The sequence below is a fragment of the Pholcus phalangioides genome, unplaced genomic scaffold (genome assembly GCF_987345545.1).
Source record: "Pholcus phalangioides strain wild (caught in Gottingen) unplaced genomic scaffold, Ppha-v1.0 ptg000003l_1, whole genome shotgun sequence".
NCBI classification, from domain to species: Eukaryota; Metazoa; Arthropoda; class Arachnida; order Araneae; family Pholcidae; genus Pholcus; species Pholcus phalangioides.
In genome coordinates this window covers 20,000,001-20,019,823 of record NW_028301596.1, presented here as the reverse complement: position 1 = coordinate 20,019,823, position 19,823 = coordinate 20,000,001, and the positions used below count along the sequence as shown (strand labels likewise).

The window sequence follows — 19,823 nt, the reverse complement described above, 5'->3', positions numbered from 1 at the left end:
CTACACACTCCCCAAAAATCAATTTCAGCCCTCTAAAAGACTCAGAATTTGGGTGCATCCAAGAACCTTTCCGGTGAGGTTCCAGAATGCAGGGCCATCATAAAGCTGGGCATAGGCTGACTGGGTAGTTCAGATGGTTAGGGAGCCTCATGTTAATGAGACATATGCAAAACAATGTCTATTACATGGAAAAATATTTTTAAATGGGGGCGGGGGGGGGGGGGAAGCTGCACCTCAAGTCTGATTGGGAGACATGCCCAGAGAATCCATTTTCCTGAAGGCTCATAGTGCTATAGTAGGTCTGGGTGGTGGTAGTCCTCGACAGTCTTGAAAATTAATTATAATTAAAATTATTCATGTATATTACAGATATTCACATAGATTTGAATAAAAAGAAGACCCATATACACTGCTAGCCAGAAATTCTGAAAGTGTTGTGGCTACTAGGTTCATCTCTAACCTTTGTCTGAGATGAAGTGTTGATATTGCTTTGTGCCTGTTCAGCAGGGTGTCGAATCTGTGGGTGCTCTTGTCTTGAATTTTATGTAGGAAACTTTGTTTGATTTTTCAAGTAATTCTGTGGACGCTTGGACCAGTGCCACAAATTACCATGAGTGCTCGAACACCCACAGCACCCACTGGCTCCAATACCACTGCTTTTCTGTGCTTTGAAGTGGTTTTTATTAGACTTCTCTAGAAAGTCGTAGGTGAACGTTGACTAAGGCGAGGGAACCCCAGGTGACAAAAGTTTATGAATCACAGCTGTAAGTGGTCCGTTGAACATTTCGCCATAATAGATGATGCTAACAGATCTCATTTGTAGCCTTCCTTAGAATAGTACAGCAGTAAAGGGAAACCTTGCTATAACAATACTCGATGTAACGATAAATCCATCGACAACAATAATTTCAATAATTTTTTTCAGTCTTGTTTGGCAATGTAAAACTCTGATGTTAAACTACTACTAAACTATACATGTACCTTGTCTACATTCCTCTGTGGAACTTCTAACGAATTGGTGCATATTCGAATGTGTGTATCTATTTTGTGAACCTAACATAAAGTTTTTTTCAGTGTAATTCTTATTATGTGTAGTGCTGCCATATACCATAAATTTTTCTAACTGTGAGTAAAGTGTAATGATTGAAGATTTTACCATTTTAGGCTTGTTGCTCTTTGTGCCGAGACTTTTAACAAAGAGATAGGCTTGCATTGACGCCTCAAAGTTGGCAACAGCTGCCTCTCAATATAACAATAATCCCTCAACAACAATATTTTTTCTTGGTCCACAGTACCAATTTGTAACATGCAATTTCATTTTATAAATGGCTTGTCTGTATTAGGTTGCTCATACACGTCTTTGATAATAGACCCCTCATGACAACCCTCCTCTGTATCTCCACCCATGATTCATGAAAATACATTAAAAGAAATTAATATAAAATCTTGTTGAAATATATCATAAATAAAATTGACTTCACCATTTCAGGAACTTCGAGAGGAAGTCGCCAGTATCACAACCAAAGTGAGAAATACTTGCAAAGATGTCAAGGATTCCTTCTTGGAAACAAGAGGCAACGTGCCAGAAAATGTTGGCCAACCACTTTCCACGCTTGAAATTCTATCTGAACAATCCACTAGCATGTTGGAGGATAAAGAGCGGGAATACAAACGTGCTCAGGCTACACGTTTTGAATATACAAAGTCAGTGGATGCTCTCAGAGAATGGCTAAAGAAGGCTCAAGAGCAGTTGCAAGACAAATCAGCTTTACCAGACGCTGCTTATGACACAATACAGGTACCTAGTTTGTAGGACTAAAGATTAATTTTTTTCATTTCAAAAATTTTTGCCTACTATCATTTTTTCAATTGTAAACATTATAATGCACGTTTAAGTTTCTAATTGTATTTTTTCCTTTATCTTGTTATTTATGTGTATCTGTATTATGTACTTATTTAACTTAATTTCTCCTCCAATGCATAGCATAGAGGGATACAGAGAATAGGGAATCTCCCCCCACTGTTTACTACTACTACTACTCAACTGTATATGGGGTTCCTTTGGGAAATTTCTAACCAAGTGGTACATGCCAGAATGTGTGTTCTGAGTGTATGTGTGGCCTTTAAGTTGTCAGAGTTATTTATGTGTGTTCCTTGTTATACTACTTTTCCACACACCAACAATTCCAGTCATATATTGCCACATATGGCAATTTCCAACCAGTGGAGTTGGGTGGGAAATGAAGGTGCAATCTATATGTGGTCGACCCAAGCTTGGTATGTAAAGATCTTGATGCTGATGTTTGTTGGCCGTATTCATACCTGTGGACCTTAACAGTAACCTTCATAGTGGAAGACGAGCATCTTATCACTGTGCCACTCGAGTACCTTTTTTTTTTGTTATATGGGTGCTGTCATCTGTCTTCCATAGTTTGAAGTGAAAATGGCAAGTGCCTTAATTTTCATGTTGTGTATGTAATGTGTAGGAGGTCTGCCTGCTCTCTCCGGAGAGACTTTTTCTGAATAGAAAACCCCAGAAAACCAACTTCCTCTGACTACCATTGTGCAACCAACAGAATTCAAACTCAGATCCTTAGGTTACATAACATGAAAGTTCAGGCATTTGCCATTTTCATTTCAAAATATGGAAATCGGAAGGCAGTACCAGTATAACATGAAACAAGCATAACTCTGACAACTTAAATAAGTTTAGCACACAAAACATGTTCCTGCATGCACCAAGTTGTAATAAATTCCCCAGAGAAATATTTACGAGGTACATGTAAGGTTAAATAATAGTAAACAGAGGAGCAATTTTCCCCTTCTTTATTTCCCCCGTTCACTAAAAAATTGCATTATTCATTTCAAGATAGGAGGGGAAAAGTGAATAACCCGCCTTCTGCTCATTCGAAATCTGCATCTGCTTATGCTCCAATGGCCTGATCGATAGGTCAGGGTGTATCCAGTGATGTTTTATGTACTATTTAATAAGTTTCATGTCAAAATGTGTACTCCTTCAATTGAAAATGATGTTCATGAGCGTGAGAGGGTGTGAAAGTCTCAGACTGAGAAAGTGTCACCATTGGAGAGTCAGAATACACAATGTGATGGTCCAAAGAATGCTAGATACAGCAGGGAACCAAAAATTCATGTTTGTTTAATGCCCAAACCTATGAGGAAAGTCCCTGCCCCCCACCTCCCGCCAGTGGGATGATATCACCCACTTTGGGAAACACTGGTCTATAGAAACCATTATGTTGACTATACTGTAAATTGTATTTCGACTTATTCTATCTAGTTAATGAATTTTATTTTGTGCCTAGAAACTGTTATCAGAAATACCAACAGCAAAAGAACATCTGTCATCAGCCAAGCACAGTGGAAGGCAGATTATAGAAAAAATGATGCATCCTTCAGACCGGGAAATAGTTGAAAACACTTTATCCTCCCTTCAAGAACAGCTTTTGAAAATTGAAGCATGGACTCGAGACCGTGAAAAGCACATAAAAGACGCTGTCTTTGCCAGCAACCAATTTTATGAGTCTAAAGATGTTTTGTCCAAATGGATAAAGAAAGTTGACGTTTTTCTCTCTGAAGAAATTGATATTTCTTCTCTTCAAAAATCAAAGCAACGCTTGGAAGAATTAATGGTGAGTATTATAAACATTTAATTGAAGTAACTAGATGGTTCTTTATGCTAATGATATTTTACCAAGTTAATGGATAATCATTAGAAAAGACAGAGTTTGCAATTATCGTTCATGATTAAATGAAAAATTTCTTATTATGATATTCTCATAACACACTTACACATTAAAAGTCAGTCATAATGAGAGCTTAAAATAAATCCCAAAGTAAATTATTGTTATGGCAGACTTCTCATTGTAAGCAAATTTAATTTTTTTTTTTTTTTTCTGTCAGGTTAAAAATTGTAGAAAATTCCCATTACATCTGCATTATAATCTTCTTTTAGATCATTTCATCCTAATATTAGCAAATGAATTGGACTCAGCTCATAAACTTGATTTTCGGTCAAATAGCAGTTGATTTTCTAAGATGCTTTTTCGAAGAATTTCATATTCTAGAAACAATTTAGCCAACCGTTTGAACAATTAAACTTTTCACTGCAGGGTTCATAAACTTTTTTTTTTTTTCGTAGCGTGATTTTTTCAGCTACTTTTAACTACTTCTATGAACCGTACATGCACTTTGTACATATTCCTCTGAGAAATTTCGAATAAATTGGTACATCATGTGTGTCCCTAACATATTTATGTTGTCAGAGTTATGAATTTAGTTACCCCTTTAAGCTGCAAGTTTTGGGCAAATAAGCTCTGGATGCAAACTTGATCATTATCAATATGCCTTGGGCGAGGCAAAAGTAAAATAAAATTGACATATATCCCATGTGTATTGTGGGAAGGCCTAAAAAGGTGAAAAGGAGGTAAAAAATAAGTGTATGACAAAAAAAATCAGAGTCGATCCTTTGTTGGAAGTACCTCAGATGTTTGCGAAGAGCATGGATGAAGATAAGTGCTAGTAATCCGTTCTTTAAGTTCAATTTTTCAAGGGAAAGAAAAAAATTAATTTTTTTGAGAATTTATTTTGGCGTTATAGCAAAAACTTCATAAAACACAATAGACTACAAGCTGTTGAAACTAATGGAAAAATGAGCTCATTTCAAGAAAGTGAAAAGGTGTACCATGCAAGGATCTGTACTGAGACCATTATTGTTTTTAATTTGTATCAATGATTTTTGTAAATAGAAGCTAAATGACAAACTGATATCTTTTGCTGCTTATTATGTAATGCTATACGTTGAGGACACTGAAATGGAAAGTCTTATGAAAAATAGAAAAGGATTTAATTAGAATCAGTCTATGGCTAATCAAACAAAAACTAAAATTAAACATACAAAAAACTAAATACAGGTATTTAAAACCAGAAACATGAACGCTAACGCAGACATCTGAGATACGCAACTATCACATCAATGCAAAAATTAAATATTTACTGGTTTTAAATAAATTTAAAAATAACCTCTCAGAGTTTACTGATGTTTTTTCCAGTTAATGTTTCTGAAAAACCTCTTAAATTAATAATCCTTTTCAAAAATTTTAGGTGCCTTTGATTTGAAAAAATGAGATGATACTGCTTTGCTTCTTATGGATTGCATCATCAATCTCCCTGATTAAAAACCAACATTAATACCTTATCATTGAATGATTTCGATATCTCTGATAACTATGCTCCATAGTGAGAATACCTTGGTAAAAGCGTTCACATTGTTCATTGCTAAAAGCATCTAAAATTTTAGGAAGAAATTAGAGTAAAAGTGAGAGCGAGAAAATTTTTAGTGACATCTTGGATCCCATATTCTTGCTGTTGTCTAACAAATCACTCACTAGGGAAACACAGTTATCGTCCTTTCTATTGCCAAGAAAGCCATAGATAACCATTTTGAAAGAGAACTATAAGCAGCTAATTCAGGATTTCCAAGCTTTGTATCAAAAGTTGGATCTAAATTTGAGAAAAATTTCTTTCAGATGGTTAAAAACTGATCTTTATGAACAGCTGTTAGAAAATTTTCAATTACGCTCAACTTCATATGAAGTGAAGGTAAAATGTTGTTACTTGGCTCAACCAGTGGAGTATTTTTTTCACATTATTTTTTCCAACGATGTATTATTTTCTTACGGACCACTCCTTGGCTTCGTAGTAGCTTTTGATGCCTCTACTGCCCCATAGACAGAAAAAAAAGCAGCAGTATTTTATGAATTCCCCCTGTAAACCATGCAAAAAGGGCAGTAACCATCACAACATATCTGCACTCATGATCCTCATCATAGGCGGAGATAGACTTGGAAGTCGGGGGGGGGGGGGCAAGATGATGTCAATTCTTATATACATATACATACACTGCTCAAAACAATTAGGGGAACAAGCAAAAAAGTGAAGAAAACCGTGCGAGACAGCCACGTATTGGCATACAATGGATAGTACACGCGTATCAATGCGCAATACAGAAAAAAGACGTAAAAAAATTTGGAATTAAGCTTTAATTCTTTGAAAATATGGAAAAAACATGAAAAGATGATTTAGGGCAACAATTTGGTTACATGTAAACGATAAAAAAAAGTACTGTTTAGACATGATGCATGAGTTTTAATAGGGCATGTGGTCTCCTCGAAAAGATGCTGCACACCTGTTTGCCATGGATGCGATGAGGTTATCGATCAGACTTTCGGGAATACTGTTCCACTCCTCAAGAAGTGCAATCTGCAAGTCTCGGACAGTAACAGGCGGCCTTGGTCGAGCAGCAATGCGTCGTCCAAGCATGTCTCAAACATGCTCGATTGGATTCAGGTCAGGAGAGCACACTGGCCATTCCATACGCTGTATTGTTTCAGCTTCAAGCATGTTCTCCACCAGACGAGCTCTATGCGGTCGGGCATTATCATCCTGGAAAACAAAGGAATCTCCAATGGCTCCAGCGTAAGGGATGACACGAGGTCGCAGTATCTCGTCTGCATACCTTCGGGCCGTCAAAGTGCCATTCCGAATGATATGCAGGTCTGTACGTCCACCTGTGCTGATTCCACCCCATACCATCCAACCAGTTCGTCTGTATTGTGATCTTTCACGAACGAATGCGGGGTTATTTCGAGTGCCCCTGTCCCTCCATACCAGAACACGTCGGGTGTCACACTCCAGACTGAATCGGGACTCGTCTGCAAACAGCACTTGGCTCCAATCATGTTGCTCCCAATCTCGATGTTCAGCAGCCCATCTTCTTCGGGCCGCACGGTGGCATGGGGTCAACGGAATGCAGACCATTGGCCTACGTGCATAGAGCCCTCCCTCATGAAGCCGATTACGTACTGTTTGGCTGGACACCCTTTGCCCTGTTGCTGAGAGCAACCGTCTTTGCAGCTGCGTAGCATTTCTCTGTTCTGTTTCGACGGGCTGTTAACCGTATATACCGGTCATCAGTTGCTGTAGTGGCGCGTGGCCGACCTTGCCCTGGTCGACGTCTAACATTTCCTGTTTCTTGGAATCGATTCCACAGCCTTGCAACAACACTTCTGGCAACTCCAACAGCGTCCACGACACTATGTTGTGTTTGCCCGGATTCCAGTCTGCCTATAACACGCCATGCCATGGATTCCGGTAAGTCACATTGTTGAGACATCCTCAAGTCACCTTGTCTCAAAAAAAAAATACTGCGCAATCGAATTTCACAGTTACGGCAGTAAAACAGACGTTTCTGCAACATCCCGATTTCTGCCCTTATCTCCTTTTTCTGGTTTTTGACGTCATGAACTTTGATTTGCATATGAAGTTTTCTTCTTCCATTTCCTGCTAGGCTTTAAATTATGGATGATTCATTTTATGTTACTTATTGGTGTACATCTTTGCGTAATTTTGTAAAAACCATGTGCTCCCCTAATTGTTTTGAGCAGTGTATATTAGATCAAGTCGACTCCACCTTTGATGTTGCAGAGTCATGTCTTAATAAGTTTCTCTTTTGTCTATTGCATAAGCCACAGGCACTAAAGCATGATCATTATGCAATAGTACTGTTTTTAAGCTGATTCAGGGCTCCCACATGTCCTACTTGTATCCTATTTTCTGAGTTTTGTCCTACTTTTCCTACTTTTTTTACCAAAACCTGTCAACAAAATTTGTATAATTTTTAATTGAGGAGCGAATCATTGGTGTATTGTCAAATAATGCAAATGTAGTAGATTGCAATTAACAATTCTGCCAAAGCAGAAATTGTATCGTTTTTCAGGTTCTTTGGAGGGGTATATGTGGACCATTTGATTTATTCGTTTTACTTTTGCTTAGTTTGAGGGTTCAACAAGTAGAGTAGCGATTAAAAACTTCTGTTTGGTTGAAAAAAAGTAATTTTGTATTTACTACTTCATGGTCTTGGACGGTAACTAACATTCATCATATTTAAAATTATGGTGCACATTTTGTGTGTAGGTGGCACAACAGTTTGCATAACAAAGCAGTTGGTACATAGGCCTATTCTAGGTTTTGTGAATTCTGATGCTATCCAATAATATTCAATTGTGTTCTGTATTTTTAGCACATGCAGAGGCATAAACAATATTAACGATGCTCAGCAAAGAGCTAGAAATGAAAGTGCTTCATTTGTCAAAAACGATTACACTGGCATCAAGCATTAAAATGTAAACAAATCCTTTTTAAAAAGGGATGGATAATGCAGTAAAACACTATCTGGTCCACTTTGACTTATTTATATCGGACCTTGTAATTTACACATTTTACACTGTGATCTTGGAAGTGGTCTCAAAAGAGCATCATTCTTAAAAAATGTATGTCTTCATAATTTGCTGTGCGCATTGTCAAAGAGAGTTGACAGACTGGACTGTGGAAGACTCCAAAAAAAGAATGTAATTTATATTGTGAGGGGACAGAAACAAATTATCTGTGGTTGCTAGTGCACTGTTTTGGCCAAAAATTGTTTTTGTAACCAAGTTATTTCTGTTATTTTGCTTTGGCTCGAGCCAGTTTTGCAGGATACTGAAATAGCGTGATATGTGAAAAAATTTAATTTTCAAAAAAAGATATATATTATGCTATGGTTATGTTGTCTATGGGGGGGGGGAAGTGATTCAGAAGTGATTCAGGTCCGAGTCCTGATGACTTGGACAGTCATTCCTGTCCTACTCTTTTTAATTTTTTGAGTGGGAGCCCTGCTGATTTTACTTTAATCAATAGTCACCCCTCCTATAGGTTATACTGTTCACTCATTTCCATCATCAGCCCTTTTATGTCGAAACACACACTCATTGAATTCTGCATTTAAAAATTTATATAAAAACAATCACTTCTTGATCTGAAAGTTGAAATCTTCATTCATTCAGCAGAAGGCTTCATTTTCTCAACCTAGAACTCCAAACTTGAGCACGTTGTTTGGAAAGCTCTAAATTGAAAAACGAAATCATGAAATCATTTCAGGTTCTTCTGTTCTATAAAGTTAGATGATGTGTCATAATCAGGTCTACTCTTCTGAAGATCGTACGTCTTCTGATTCACTCTCCTCTGACATTTGTGATTCTCAGTGCTTTCCAAATTATAGACTCACTGTGTAGTATGTGTGATTGCAAATAGTTTAGGACAGTGTTTCTCAACCTGGGGCCATATGGCCCCTTGTGGTCCTGGGATGTTCTAAGGAGGCCACTGGTGAAAATCAGAAAAAAATAGAGCCACGACAAGTGATGAAGGAGGGGCCACAAAGAACTCTGAAGAAATAAAGCTTCCATATGAAATATGGTGAGCAGAAGTTGGTGACTACTTTCAGAATCTAGCGGAGCTGCCCATGGTACCAGGGCAACCTTAACCCATGTGATGTTCATAGCCCGGAGATTCGTGTCCATAGGGCCTACCTGATGAGATCTGGTGCTATGGTTTTTGAGTGTAAGTATGCAAATATGCAAGCTGTTACCTAGCTAAGTATGGGGGGGGGGGGAGCCCAGAACACAGCGGCGTCTCATGTTAAAATGTTCTGGGGGGCACCAAAACAAAATTTCACTCCAAGATACCAGTAGTGTATTTTCACAAATATGATTTTCGTAATTTTTTAATCCTAATTAATTAGATAATTTTTATATTGAAATTTTCAGTACACCTATTTAAATAGAAAACAATTTACGCTCAACCTGACTGAATTGCATATTACGTTACTTTTCTTTTTTGCATGTGCAAAGGTATTTAAATCAATTCGTATTTAAATTCTCATGACTACTCTCACGAATTTTTTGAAAACACTGAAATTGAAAACTTTTATACTATTATTTTGAAATTTGCGGCAGGCCGGATAGAACCTCTGAGGAACGCTGTATGTGTCCCGCAGGCCATAGTTAGCCCATTACTAGCTTAACCAAAGAAGGAAAAGAAATTCGGTAAACCAAAGAAAGTAATTTGGATATTAATTTTCAAAAAAAAACTTTGAAAAATATTAGTCTAAAACCAACATATTTGTAATGCATTCATTATATGTGTGTATCATAACGTTTACTCACAAAAAAAACCGGAATTTTTTTCAATAATGAAAAATTTCAATGGCAAAATAGTTATTATTGACAGATGATGCCATGAAAATAGTTTTAACTTTAGCAACATCTATTGGCAATAGACATAACTGTTCTGACAATAAAATTTTGTTATTTTATAAAATCCCATCATTCTGTGCAAACTAGTGTTTCACGTTTTTCAAATTATTGAATTTTCAACTTTTTTTTGTTACTTTTTGATCACCTTATGGGTATTAAGTGACGGAAGATTTCCCTCTAAAACTTCCCTTTTGAGTGAATTTTTTTCACATACATTTTGAAAAATGTACTGCCACCTATCAGTGAAAATATGTAGTCAAGTACCCTAGTAAAATATTGAACTGCGTGTATAATTTAAAAAAAAAAAATTTTTGTTTTGTTTTATGAACTCAAAATTTCCAAAAATGCCAAATAAAATTCCTGCATAAATCAATTTTAGCCAAATTTTTCCATGGATATGGGAAATTTATCACTAGTCACTGAGGAAGGCATAATAAACTGTAAGGGATTTTTCTTTCCCCTCTCCACTGCTACATTCTTACTTATAGAGCTCTGGGGCCCATGGCGCTACTCCTCGTGCACTGAAAATATGAACTGAACCGTAAATAATAATTGAATCTCTTGTTAAAAGTTCTTGTCGCTTAATTGAATATCTTGTTAAAAGTTCTAAATAATTCTCCTGCAAAGGGAAACCACATTTTGCTTCAGAATATTTTTTCGATCAAACAACAATAAAACCCACGGGATATATATCAGTTTTGAGAAGTTGAATTTGCATTCAGATAACTTAGGGCATCAAACTTATGCCTAGAAATTCTCCTGGGGAGCTGAATGAATGAACGCCAGAACTTTGCCACTGGATTTATCCTGTTGCAGAGATCTCTTCCAGCCCAGCTTGTCTGTTCCAGACTCTGCCTCAGCTGGGGGGCTGTTGACTAGTGTAATTGGTTAATAAAAAACCAAAAAAAAAATTTAGCTAGACATATAATAATACATCACATCCCAAAAACAAAAAAAATACTTTTTCAAAAAAATGCTACTTGGATACAGCCACAAAAATATTGAACCATTAATAATACAAACAATATAACAAATTCCAAAACAAGGCATTCTCTTAATTATAAAAGACTTAAATTATGAAGCTATAATAATTAATATAATCGTATTAAGTAATATAATAATATTAAATAATAACAACAATTCCAAATTGAAATATCTCATCTAGACCTGGTAAAAGGATTTTCTAAAATCCTTACAGGTTACAAAGTATGTGTGTTTATTTTTCTTTATATCAGTTTTTCGTGTAGTCTACATTGTATTGTTTTGTATATTGTTGTTCATTGTATTTTTGTACTTTTGTCTTAGTGTTTGTGTATGTCTTTCAAATAAAAAATAAAAACCTTTTAATTCACTATAACCAAATATTTTTTGTATCTTTAGCATTTGCGATTTGACAATCCTTCGCACATCACTCGTTATAGGCTGTATTCATAATATCAGACTTCTACTGAATTTTACTAAGTTATTATCAATATTCATAGGGTATGTAAATACACATCTAACCATGGATACGATTTTGCTTTTACTATAGTCACTGTCAAAAGAATGTGAAGAGTGTCAACATCATATGAAACGCATGAGCAAGTGTTTGGACAGAATCAATGATGCTTGCAGCTCTGGTGATATGATAGATGAGCTGGATTCCCTAGAACAAGACCAGGGCTCAACAGAAAGTCGGCTGAAGGAACAAATGCTCCTTCTTCAAGAAATGGTTGAAGAAAGTGAACAGTGTGAACGTAAAGTCAACGAAGTGTTTAAGTGGCTTGGAAATACAAAAAACATCATCGAATCTCCCCAATTCCACAAACGGATTTTGAGAGATCAGCTGTCATATCAAGAGGTATTTTCAAAAGATTTTTCTCCTTCAATTCTTATTCAAACACTGCATACTTTTACGATGAAAATTTATGTTTTTCTCTGAGGTTACTTTATCAAGTCCAATTAATAATGATAATTTTTACTGTATTCTCAGAGATATTTAATTTTATTTCCATTTAGATACACAAACATCATATTTAGAGTTTTATGTGTTCGTGTTTGCCATATCGCTTAATTTATCGATTTCCATTCCTTAGAAAATCCTATCAGACATATCAGCCCAAAAAACGAAAGTGAGTATGGCTATGGAAAAGCTGCAAGTTCATTTGCGTGGTCCATCAATCAACAATCATCATATACTGAACAAGGGTCAATCTGTGCAGGAGGCTTTAGAACAGTGTCATGGTGTTGTAACCGAGAACTGTGAAAAGCTTCAAATGTGTTTAGCACAAGAAGACCAATACCAGCAAGAATTCCATGGCTTAAAGCATTCGGCATCTCAGGCAAGTCACCAGCTAGCATTAGCAGGTAGTGCCAACATTGCTGCTGAGGACAAAGGACAGCTACAAAATTTTGTTAAGGTAATAAATAAGCTCACAGATAATAAATATATGCTTACTATAAGTGATATAATGATGATTTCAGATGCATGATAAAACTTTCTTTCATAGTTGGATGGTTTATGTGCATAGATCTATCCAGCAAAATTTCAGAAATTTTATAATTTTTCTAAATTTCAGAAATTTTATAATTTTTCTAAATTTCAGAAATTTTATAATTTTTCTAAATTTCAGAAATTTTATAATTTTTCTAAATTTTATAAATTATTGAATGCACTTTAATAAAATAATTAATCTTCAACAAAAGACTATACCATCCATATAAATAATGCATTAACAGTTTTATTTGAAGTAGATAAACAGGATGAATGCTATTGACTGCTGTAAACTTTGCCATGTGATTCCTTGTCAAAAACGAATACAGAAAAGTGTTTTCAGTTTTTTGATATGACCAATAATTCCAGAATTATAATGCTATAAAAATTGATTATGTTCACTTCAGAATCCTGCCAAATTCACTGAACACCAAACATATCACTTGCCGTTTTCGAAGATATTAACCCTTAGAAAAATCAAGACAGCTGAAGATGTGCAAATCAGATTTTCCCCCTTGCATTTTTAAAGAAAGAAAGAAAACTTTGATGTGACTAAATAGTGAAGGAAAGAAAGTTATCATGTTGACTTTTGTCAACAAGTTGTTCAAATAGATCTTCCTTTGGCTAACACTTTACAAATGTAGTGAAAAATTTATCAGTATAGGCAAAGATAACAATGCTATAACATCACTACACAAAGATGAAAAATGCCAATGGCGAAAGAAGAAAACCAAACTTGACTTCAATGGGATTGGTTGGTTATTTCAATCCATTTTCAAGAAGCTGCAACCCACTGCGGGCAGGGGGGGGGGGAGATTTATTTTCTTTGAGTGTTTGGCCTATAACTGACTGGATGTGTCATAACATCCCACAAAACTTCAAAATGTTATAACCCCCACAATATTCCCAATTCTAAAGTAGAAAACACTTTTCCATTTTAGTTTTTGACAAGTAATGATGTGATGTAGTATTTTGACAGTTGTCAGTATCCACCATGTATGAGCCATTTCCTAGAGAAACTAATTCAGTTTCATCTCACCCGACAAGTAAGAGAATGTGGGTTTGATTCCCCGCAAGGCCAGTTGAATTTTCTTTCTTGGACTTATTTTCGCATCAACCAACTATCCAAACCTTTCCAGCAAAGAGTGACATCATCTTCGTATGAACTATTAGTCTATATTTTTAGTCATTTTGCAATCAATTAACATTAAAGAAAAGTCTCTTCAGTAAACTTCAAAAAAGTTTCATGGCATCATTACTGAGAAATGTAAATAATATTTAAAACTGTTAGATATCCCTTGATGAAGTTCCAGCTAACTTTGCTACTTTTTACACTTATATGCAGTGAAATCCCGATATAATAATATTCTACGCACCAAGAAAAAATATGGTTCTAGTTGGACTATTGTTATATCAAGAGGTTCTACTTAGTCGCCGTTGATTGTAGCACTAGTACCCCTTTACAGAAAAATAATATTCTGTATATAGCAATGTAAAAACAATGATTAATAGTATCCATGCTTTTCAGTCTGTTATGCTGTGTTTGAGGCTTTGTATATCAGCAGACATTTTGTTCACTACTGCAGTGGCAATCATCGGTGCAAGTGACAGTAAGCAAGGAGACGGAAAGATCGCCTATGAAGAGCGTGATCTACTGGTGCTTTGGCTGAAGCACAGCTAAATCTGTATCAATATCAATAGTCGAAGGTCTTCAGAGGATGTTATTTCATCTCCTTGCTTGCCATTACCTGCTACCATGATGTCCATTTCAGTAGTGCATGGAACATGTGCTGATAAAAAGCCTCGAGCAAGGCATGACACCTCAAAAAGTATGGATACCTTTTTCCCGTGAAAGCCTACCTACTCTATTTAGTGAGTCAGTTGCTTTCCTCATCCAAGCTCACAGACCCAGACGCCTAAAGTCACTTGAAGGACCCTGGTTAAGAATCACTGCTTTAACTAAGTAAATGACCAAATGACCTCTCATGGTTCCCTCAACCAGAATAGGAGTTTACACTTTTGAATTTTAAGAATTACAAGTAATGGGTGAAAAAGAAAGAACTGGGGGGGGGGGAAGAAGTTCCCAGGTTGCAAAATTTAAAAGGATGCAAAGCAAAAAAAATTATTGTTGTTATGTAAAAAAAAACTTTGTTATAGGACTATGAAATTTCACAGGGGGGGGGGGGGGGGGAGAAGCATCAGGATTTCAGAAATGCTTTGGTGGGGCATGGTCTAAAACAGGTTGGGAAACACTGATCCACTGATCTAGAAGTTTCACTTCTATCGCGCAAGATTCTCGTGCAGACTTTTTTTAAAAATCTTTTTGGAACGAAACCCACAGTGTTCCAAAATGATAGTAAGGAGAAGGTTTTCACTTATCATCTGCATTTTAATTTGTCCAAAAAGTGTTGTTCTTACTGGTTTTTACTCATCTTGTGGCAAATTATTATTATTATTATTATTATTATTTTGTGCAGTTCATTTAAATCGTGTTTTCTTAAAAAGGTTCAAAGAATGAGCATTATGAAAGTAGATACATAATAATATTTGTACTTTTCATTTCCTCCCCATCTCATAGAAAAAATGTGGATTAATGAGAATTTTATTTGTTAATTTTATATTTATTTTGCCTTTTTCCTACTCCCAAAATGTACCTGCAATGAATCATGGCAAGACAATTATAATTTCATATACTATGCATTAATGATACATTTAGTCTGTTGTTCTTTTTTCTTCTACTCGATGACTTAGGCATTGAAAGATCACATCGCTGACTGCTCTCATCAAATGGGAATTGTTCAGGAAAGGCTGAAGAATATTCATGCATATAGAACTCCAGATAAAGACCCCTATAAAGTAAAATCCCCGGCTCCGGCTCTAAAAAGTGTCTCTCTCCCTTCTCCTCCAAAGCTTCACTCTCCCTCACCTATTCCTGGTGATAGGCACTATAGAGAGACAGTTCACTCAGAAAGGCATAAATCGTCGACACCTACTGGTTTTAGAATTTCATCGCCATCTAGTTTTAAAATCTCTTCACCATCTGGTTTTAAAATCTCATCACCACAATCTAAACCTAGTTATGCATCTATAGCTTCTAGTCCTCTTTTAGGATCTCCCGACATTCATGAGTCAATAAATATTTCTCCAATAAACATTGTTCAGAAGTCATCCCAAGATACATACAGTCAGGCTCCAGCTCCAGTCAGTAGGTCACCTTTGACAAAAAAGGATCATCAGTCCTCTGGAGAAGCTGAAAAGTGTAAGGATACCATAAGTTCCTCTAAAATACCTGAAACTAATTCTTTGAAGAATGAGTGTGACCAACAGAAGACCATATATGATATGGCAAAGCCCCCTGGTGATGGCTCGGGTTCTTCTGGGGTCGGTGTAGGCTCATCATGGGCTTCAGGCTTCTTAGGAAAACCCTCATATGCTGATATCTTGTCAGGTAGAGCTAGTCCAGTTCCTGATGCAACTGCTCAACACCTTGATTCCTATGACTTGCAATCTTCCCACAAAAAAGAATTTCTTAAAGAATCGAGTGAATCTAAAGAAGAATATTTCAAGCCCTCATCATCGCAGTCACATTTTATCCATGATCCAGGTTTCCAAAGCTCTGCAGCAAATCCAGAGATTGAAAAATTATTGCTGGCTGATGTTTCTAATCAAAGTGAATTAAAAGAACCTGTAAGACAGTTTGATGGTGATGGCTCTTCAAAGTATCGTGAAGTGCATCCGCTAACTCCTTCTCCAGTGTCGTTGATGACAATGCCTTCTAATGTTCATTCTCAGTCTCAGGTTTCTTCAACGTCTCTTCAAAAGATATATGCTAATAATGCAGAACAGGTTATACGGACACAATCTGTACATAGTGAGATGCAAACCAAAGTTTATACTCCTCTGTCACCAACTACAATGAGTGACAGTCGTAAGTTAACTTATGCCGAAGTTGCAAGAAAGAGTAGTCCAATGCCCTCATCAGCAAGTTGTGCTGCCCAATCATGTGATTCCCAGGTAACCAAAGTTATGCCTCTAAAAAAAGCAGAAGATAATGATCCAAATTCCTTTAACCACTCAGCGCACTATCAAAAACCTGATGAACCAGGTGCAGAAAATCAAACTCAGAAGTCTTTTTTAGAGATTGATTCTGACAACCGAAACCGCCCAAAATTAGAACCACTTGTTGAAGATACATCATTGGTTGAACATTCCGAATCAGTAGAAACTGAACAGCATTTTTTAGGGGTTAGCGATGTCACCCGTCAAAAAAACGAGTTTAGGCCTCTGTTCAACTGTGAGGACGGCATAACAGAAATATGCCAGTTGAACAGAGGCTTTTGCCATCATCCTCAATGTGAAAAAGATGTAATTAAAGTTGTACAAGGTGAGTCAAATTTTGATGAACCTTTTCACGTAGTAAGAGACTCGGCACTCCAACTGCAGGTGGAAAAGAAACAATGTTTGAAAGGAAAAGTTTCAATGTCCTGTGAAGATTTTCATTCTGTTCCTGACAAAAGTCAAACAATCAAGAATAAAAGGAGGAAAAAGAAAAAGAAGAAAAAGTCATCAGATGATAACAATAAAACTATTGAAGACACTGTATCTGATAGTATTATTTCTGGCAATGAAGAATCAGTGGTGATGGAAAATGTACAACCAAGGCCTGCTGCATCTCCTATACTTGCCAGGCAGATAGGTAATTGGCATTATCAAAGTGGAAGAGATTCCGGATATAGCTCTCCTACGATCACCAGAAGAACCCCTGATGGTCAGTTTTCTGCACCATTTAATAGAAGCATCCATGAAGATGAAAGAATCACTGGCATGATCCCAGAAGATTCTGATAATCAGATGCTTCCATCCATCTTTATACCTGCAGTGCAAAACTCTGTTGAAAATCTCGCGAACGAAAAAATAAAATCATTTTTGTGGCCTGCAACGTTTTCCCCATGTAGCACTTCCATTGATGTAGACTCAAAGTTGAGTTCCAAGATGCAATCGGTGTCTGATTTGTGCAGTATTACTGAACCTGAAGAAAAAAAATCAAGTTTGGAAGAATTTGACCACCAACATGTTAACTCTAAGAACTTGGATTCAAAGGCATTTACATCTGAAAAAGATTGTGATTTTAACATGCAACTGAAGGAAGAATATACTGAAATCAAAATCAATTCATATGCTTGTTTAAAACACGATAACTTAGTTTCATATGAAATTAATTTACTGTACCCAGTTTCTGTAGAGTTATTCACTCCAGAAGAGATCATATGCTGTATACCACCAGTACATTATGTTCAGTTCTGCAGCATGGACCAAGAAAACTCCAGTGAAATAACAGATGAAACCAATATGAAATCATTTTTAATCATAAAAAATGAAGACTGCTCAGATTGTCCTACATATGCAAATATTTTGGATGCTACATTGAACAAAGATCAAAACATTCCCAATGAGGGTACTAAAATTTCTTCTGATAGTATCGGGGGATCTCCTGGAGGAGGAGGAGGAGTCACTATAATTTTGAAAAGCCAAGGCTGTGAAGGGAAAAAATACATGCATCAACAGAGTAGTTGCATCAAGGAAATGAAGGTTAAAATTATTTCTATTTTTCCTAGCTCGCATGACTGAATTCTGCAAGCCACTACAGTGTGTCACATTTGTTCTAGCACCCGCTGCAGTCCCCCTCTTTGCTCATAGCATGGTTGATGCTGTGTGTGTTGGATATTACTAATAGCATGGGATGAATTTATAAACCTCCTGCATGATATCTCAAATGCTTTCACTTTTTTTTTCATGATTGATGCGTTGAACATACTCTTGCAAGGTTTTCACTTTTGTGTTGTGTACTGATTTTGTATTAACCATGCCGATTACCTGGCAAAGAAAGAAAGCAGATTTTAATTAAATAATTATATAACTTTAGTAAGAAATAGTATATTGTGTCCCCTTATGCCAGAAACATGAATGTGCAAATTTTCCATTTGCTTTTAACAGCTGGTTAGATACCTTATTTTGTGATCTAAATTTTACCAGAAATTCAAATGTGTGTCCCTATCGAGACACATGTTAAAACATTTTTTATGAAAATAACTTTCATAGAGTAACATGGATAGAATATTCATTCAAACGCCATTTCCCATGTTGTTTTTTTCCCAGAACATTGCATATTCATGCTTCTGGCATGGGGTGGGGGCGGCGATATTTAAGATAGCCTTTCTAGATGACATTTTTTTTAACCTTAAAATTATTTTTCTAGATCCGGGATCTTCAATCTTTCAGGCCAAATTGTTAAAAGTTTCAATGTAACAATGTAATGTATAGTGGCATCTTCGCAGAAGCATCTCAATGGGAGTACTAAGAATTGAACAGTGGACCCAAATAATTGAAGACTTCTATTTATCTCAAATTATTTCGTTCATTATTGTTAATTTCCATCAGTTCAAAAAGTTTCTTTCCTTGATTCTGATTAATTAATTCTTTTATTTGTTATGGAATTACAGGGTGTCTTATAAATTTGTAAATAGTTTAAAAAATTGTATCATAATTATTAGGAATTAATGGCAATATATAATTAATGAAAAATTATTCATGATTAGTGAAAAACTGATTTAGTAATAGATGAAAGAAATTATTTCAGGAATTGAAGAAAAAAAAATTTATGATTTAATGGAAAAAGAATTCCTGAATTACTGAAAGAAATAGTTTGAGAACCATTTGAAGTACAGGGTGTCCCATTCATTAATTCATAAATAGTAAAAAAATTCATGAAATTTGAAGGAACTGGTATATTTGAATGCAAAGTCTGCCAAAAAGTTATTCTCACTAAAGGGGAATTTTTTCGGTTCAGAGAAAAAAATTAGTTCAAATTTTTTTTGCTGGTAGAGGGTGCTGCATGCCAATCTGGCAGGAGTGATTGAACCTGATTTCTTTAATCTCTTCTGTGTTCGAAACGTTTGTAAAGCTTTTTCTAACGATTTGGGGCTGAGGTAAAACCACCAATAGTGCCTTATTCACCAACGTCATCATCACAATGACTTATGTGAGCTGCAGTAACAGGAAAATGTTATGAATAATAATTCATAATGCTCATTCGGAAATGAGCTGTTCATTGTACACCCTGCATTTTATAGGACTTTGATTTGCATATTTCTAGTGATTTGCTTTTATACAGCGCCCTCTATTGACAAAAATTTGAAATAAAT

At 36.0% G+C, this 19,823-nt stretch overlaps 1 protein-coding gene across 3 annotated transcripts in view; it reads left to right on the top strand.

Moving 5' to 3' along the window:
- The window catches only part of Msp300 (Muscle-specific protein 300 kDa), a 326,596-nt gene that overhangs the window by 220,072 nt on the left and 86,701 nt on the right, over window positions 1-19,823 (top strand). For 2 of the 3 annotated variants that reach the window (XM_089245623.1, XM_089245633.1), the window contains 5 exons: window positions 1,490-1,798; window positions 3,324-3,650; window positions 11,680-11,988; window positions 12,224-12,547; window positions 15,373-18,210. In XM_089245623.1, the coding sequence (XP_089101749.1) occupies window positions 1,490-1,798; window positions 3,324-3,650; window positions 11,680-11,988; window positions 12,224-12,547; window positions 15,373-18,210 (4,107 nt within the window). The remainder of the gene's footprint in view (window positions 1-1,489; window positions 1,799-3,323; window positions 3,651-11,679; window positions 11,989-12,223; window positions 12,548-15,372; window positions 18,211-19,823) is intronic. The other variant, XM_089245642.1, reaches the window with a different exon arrangement.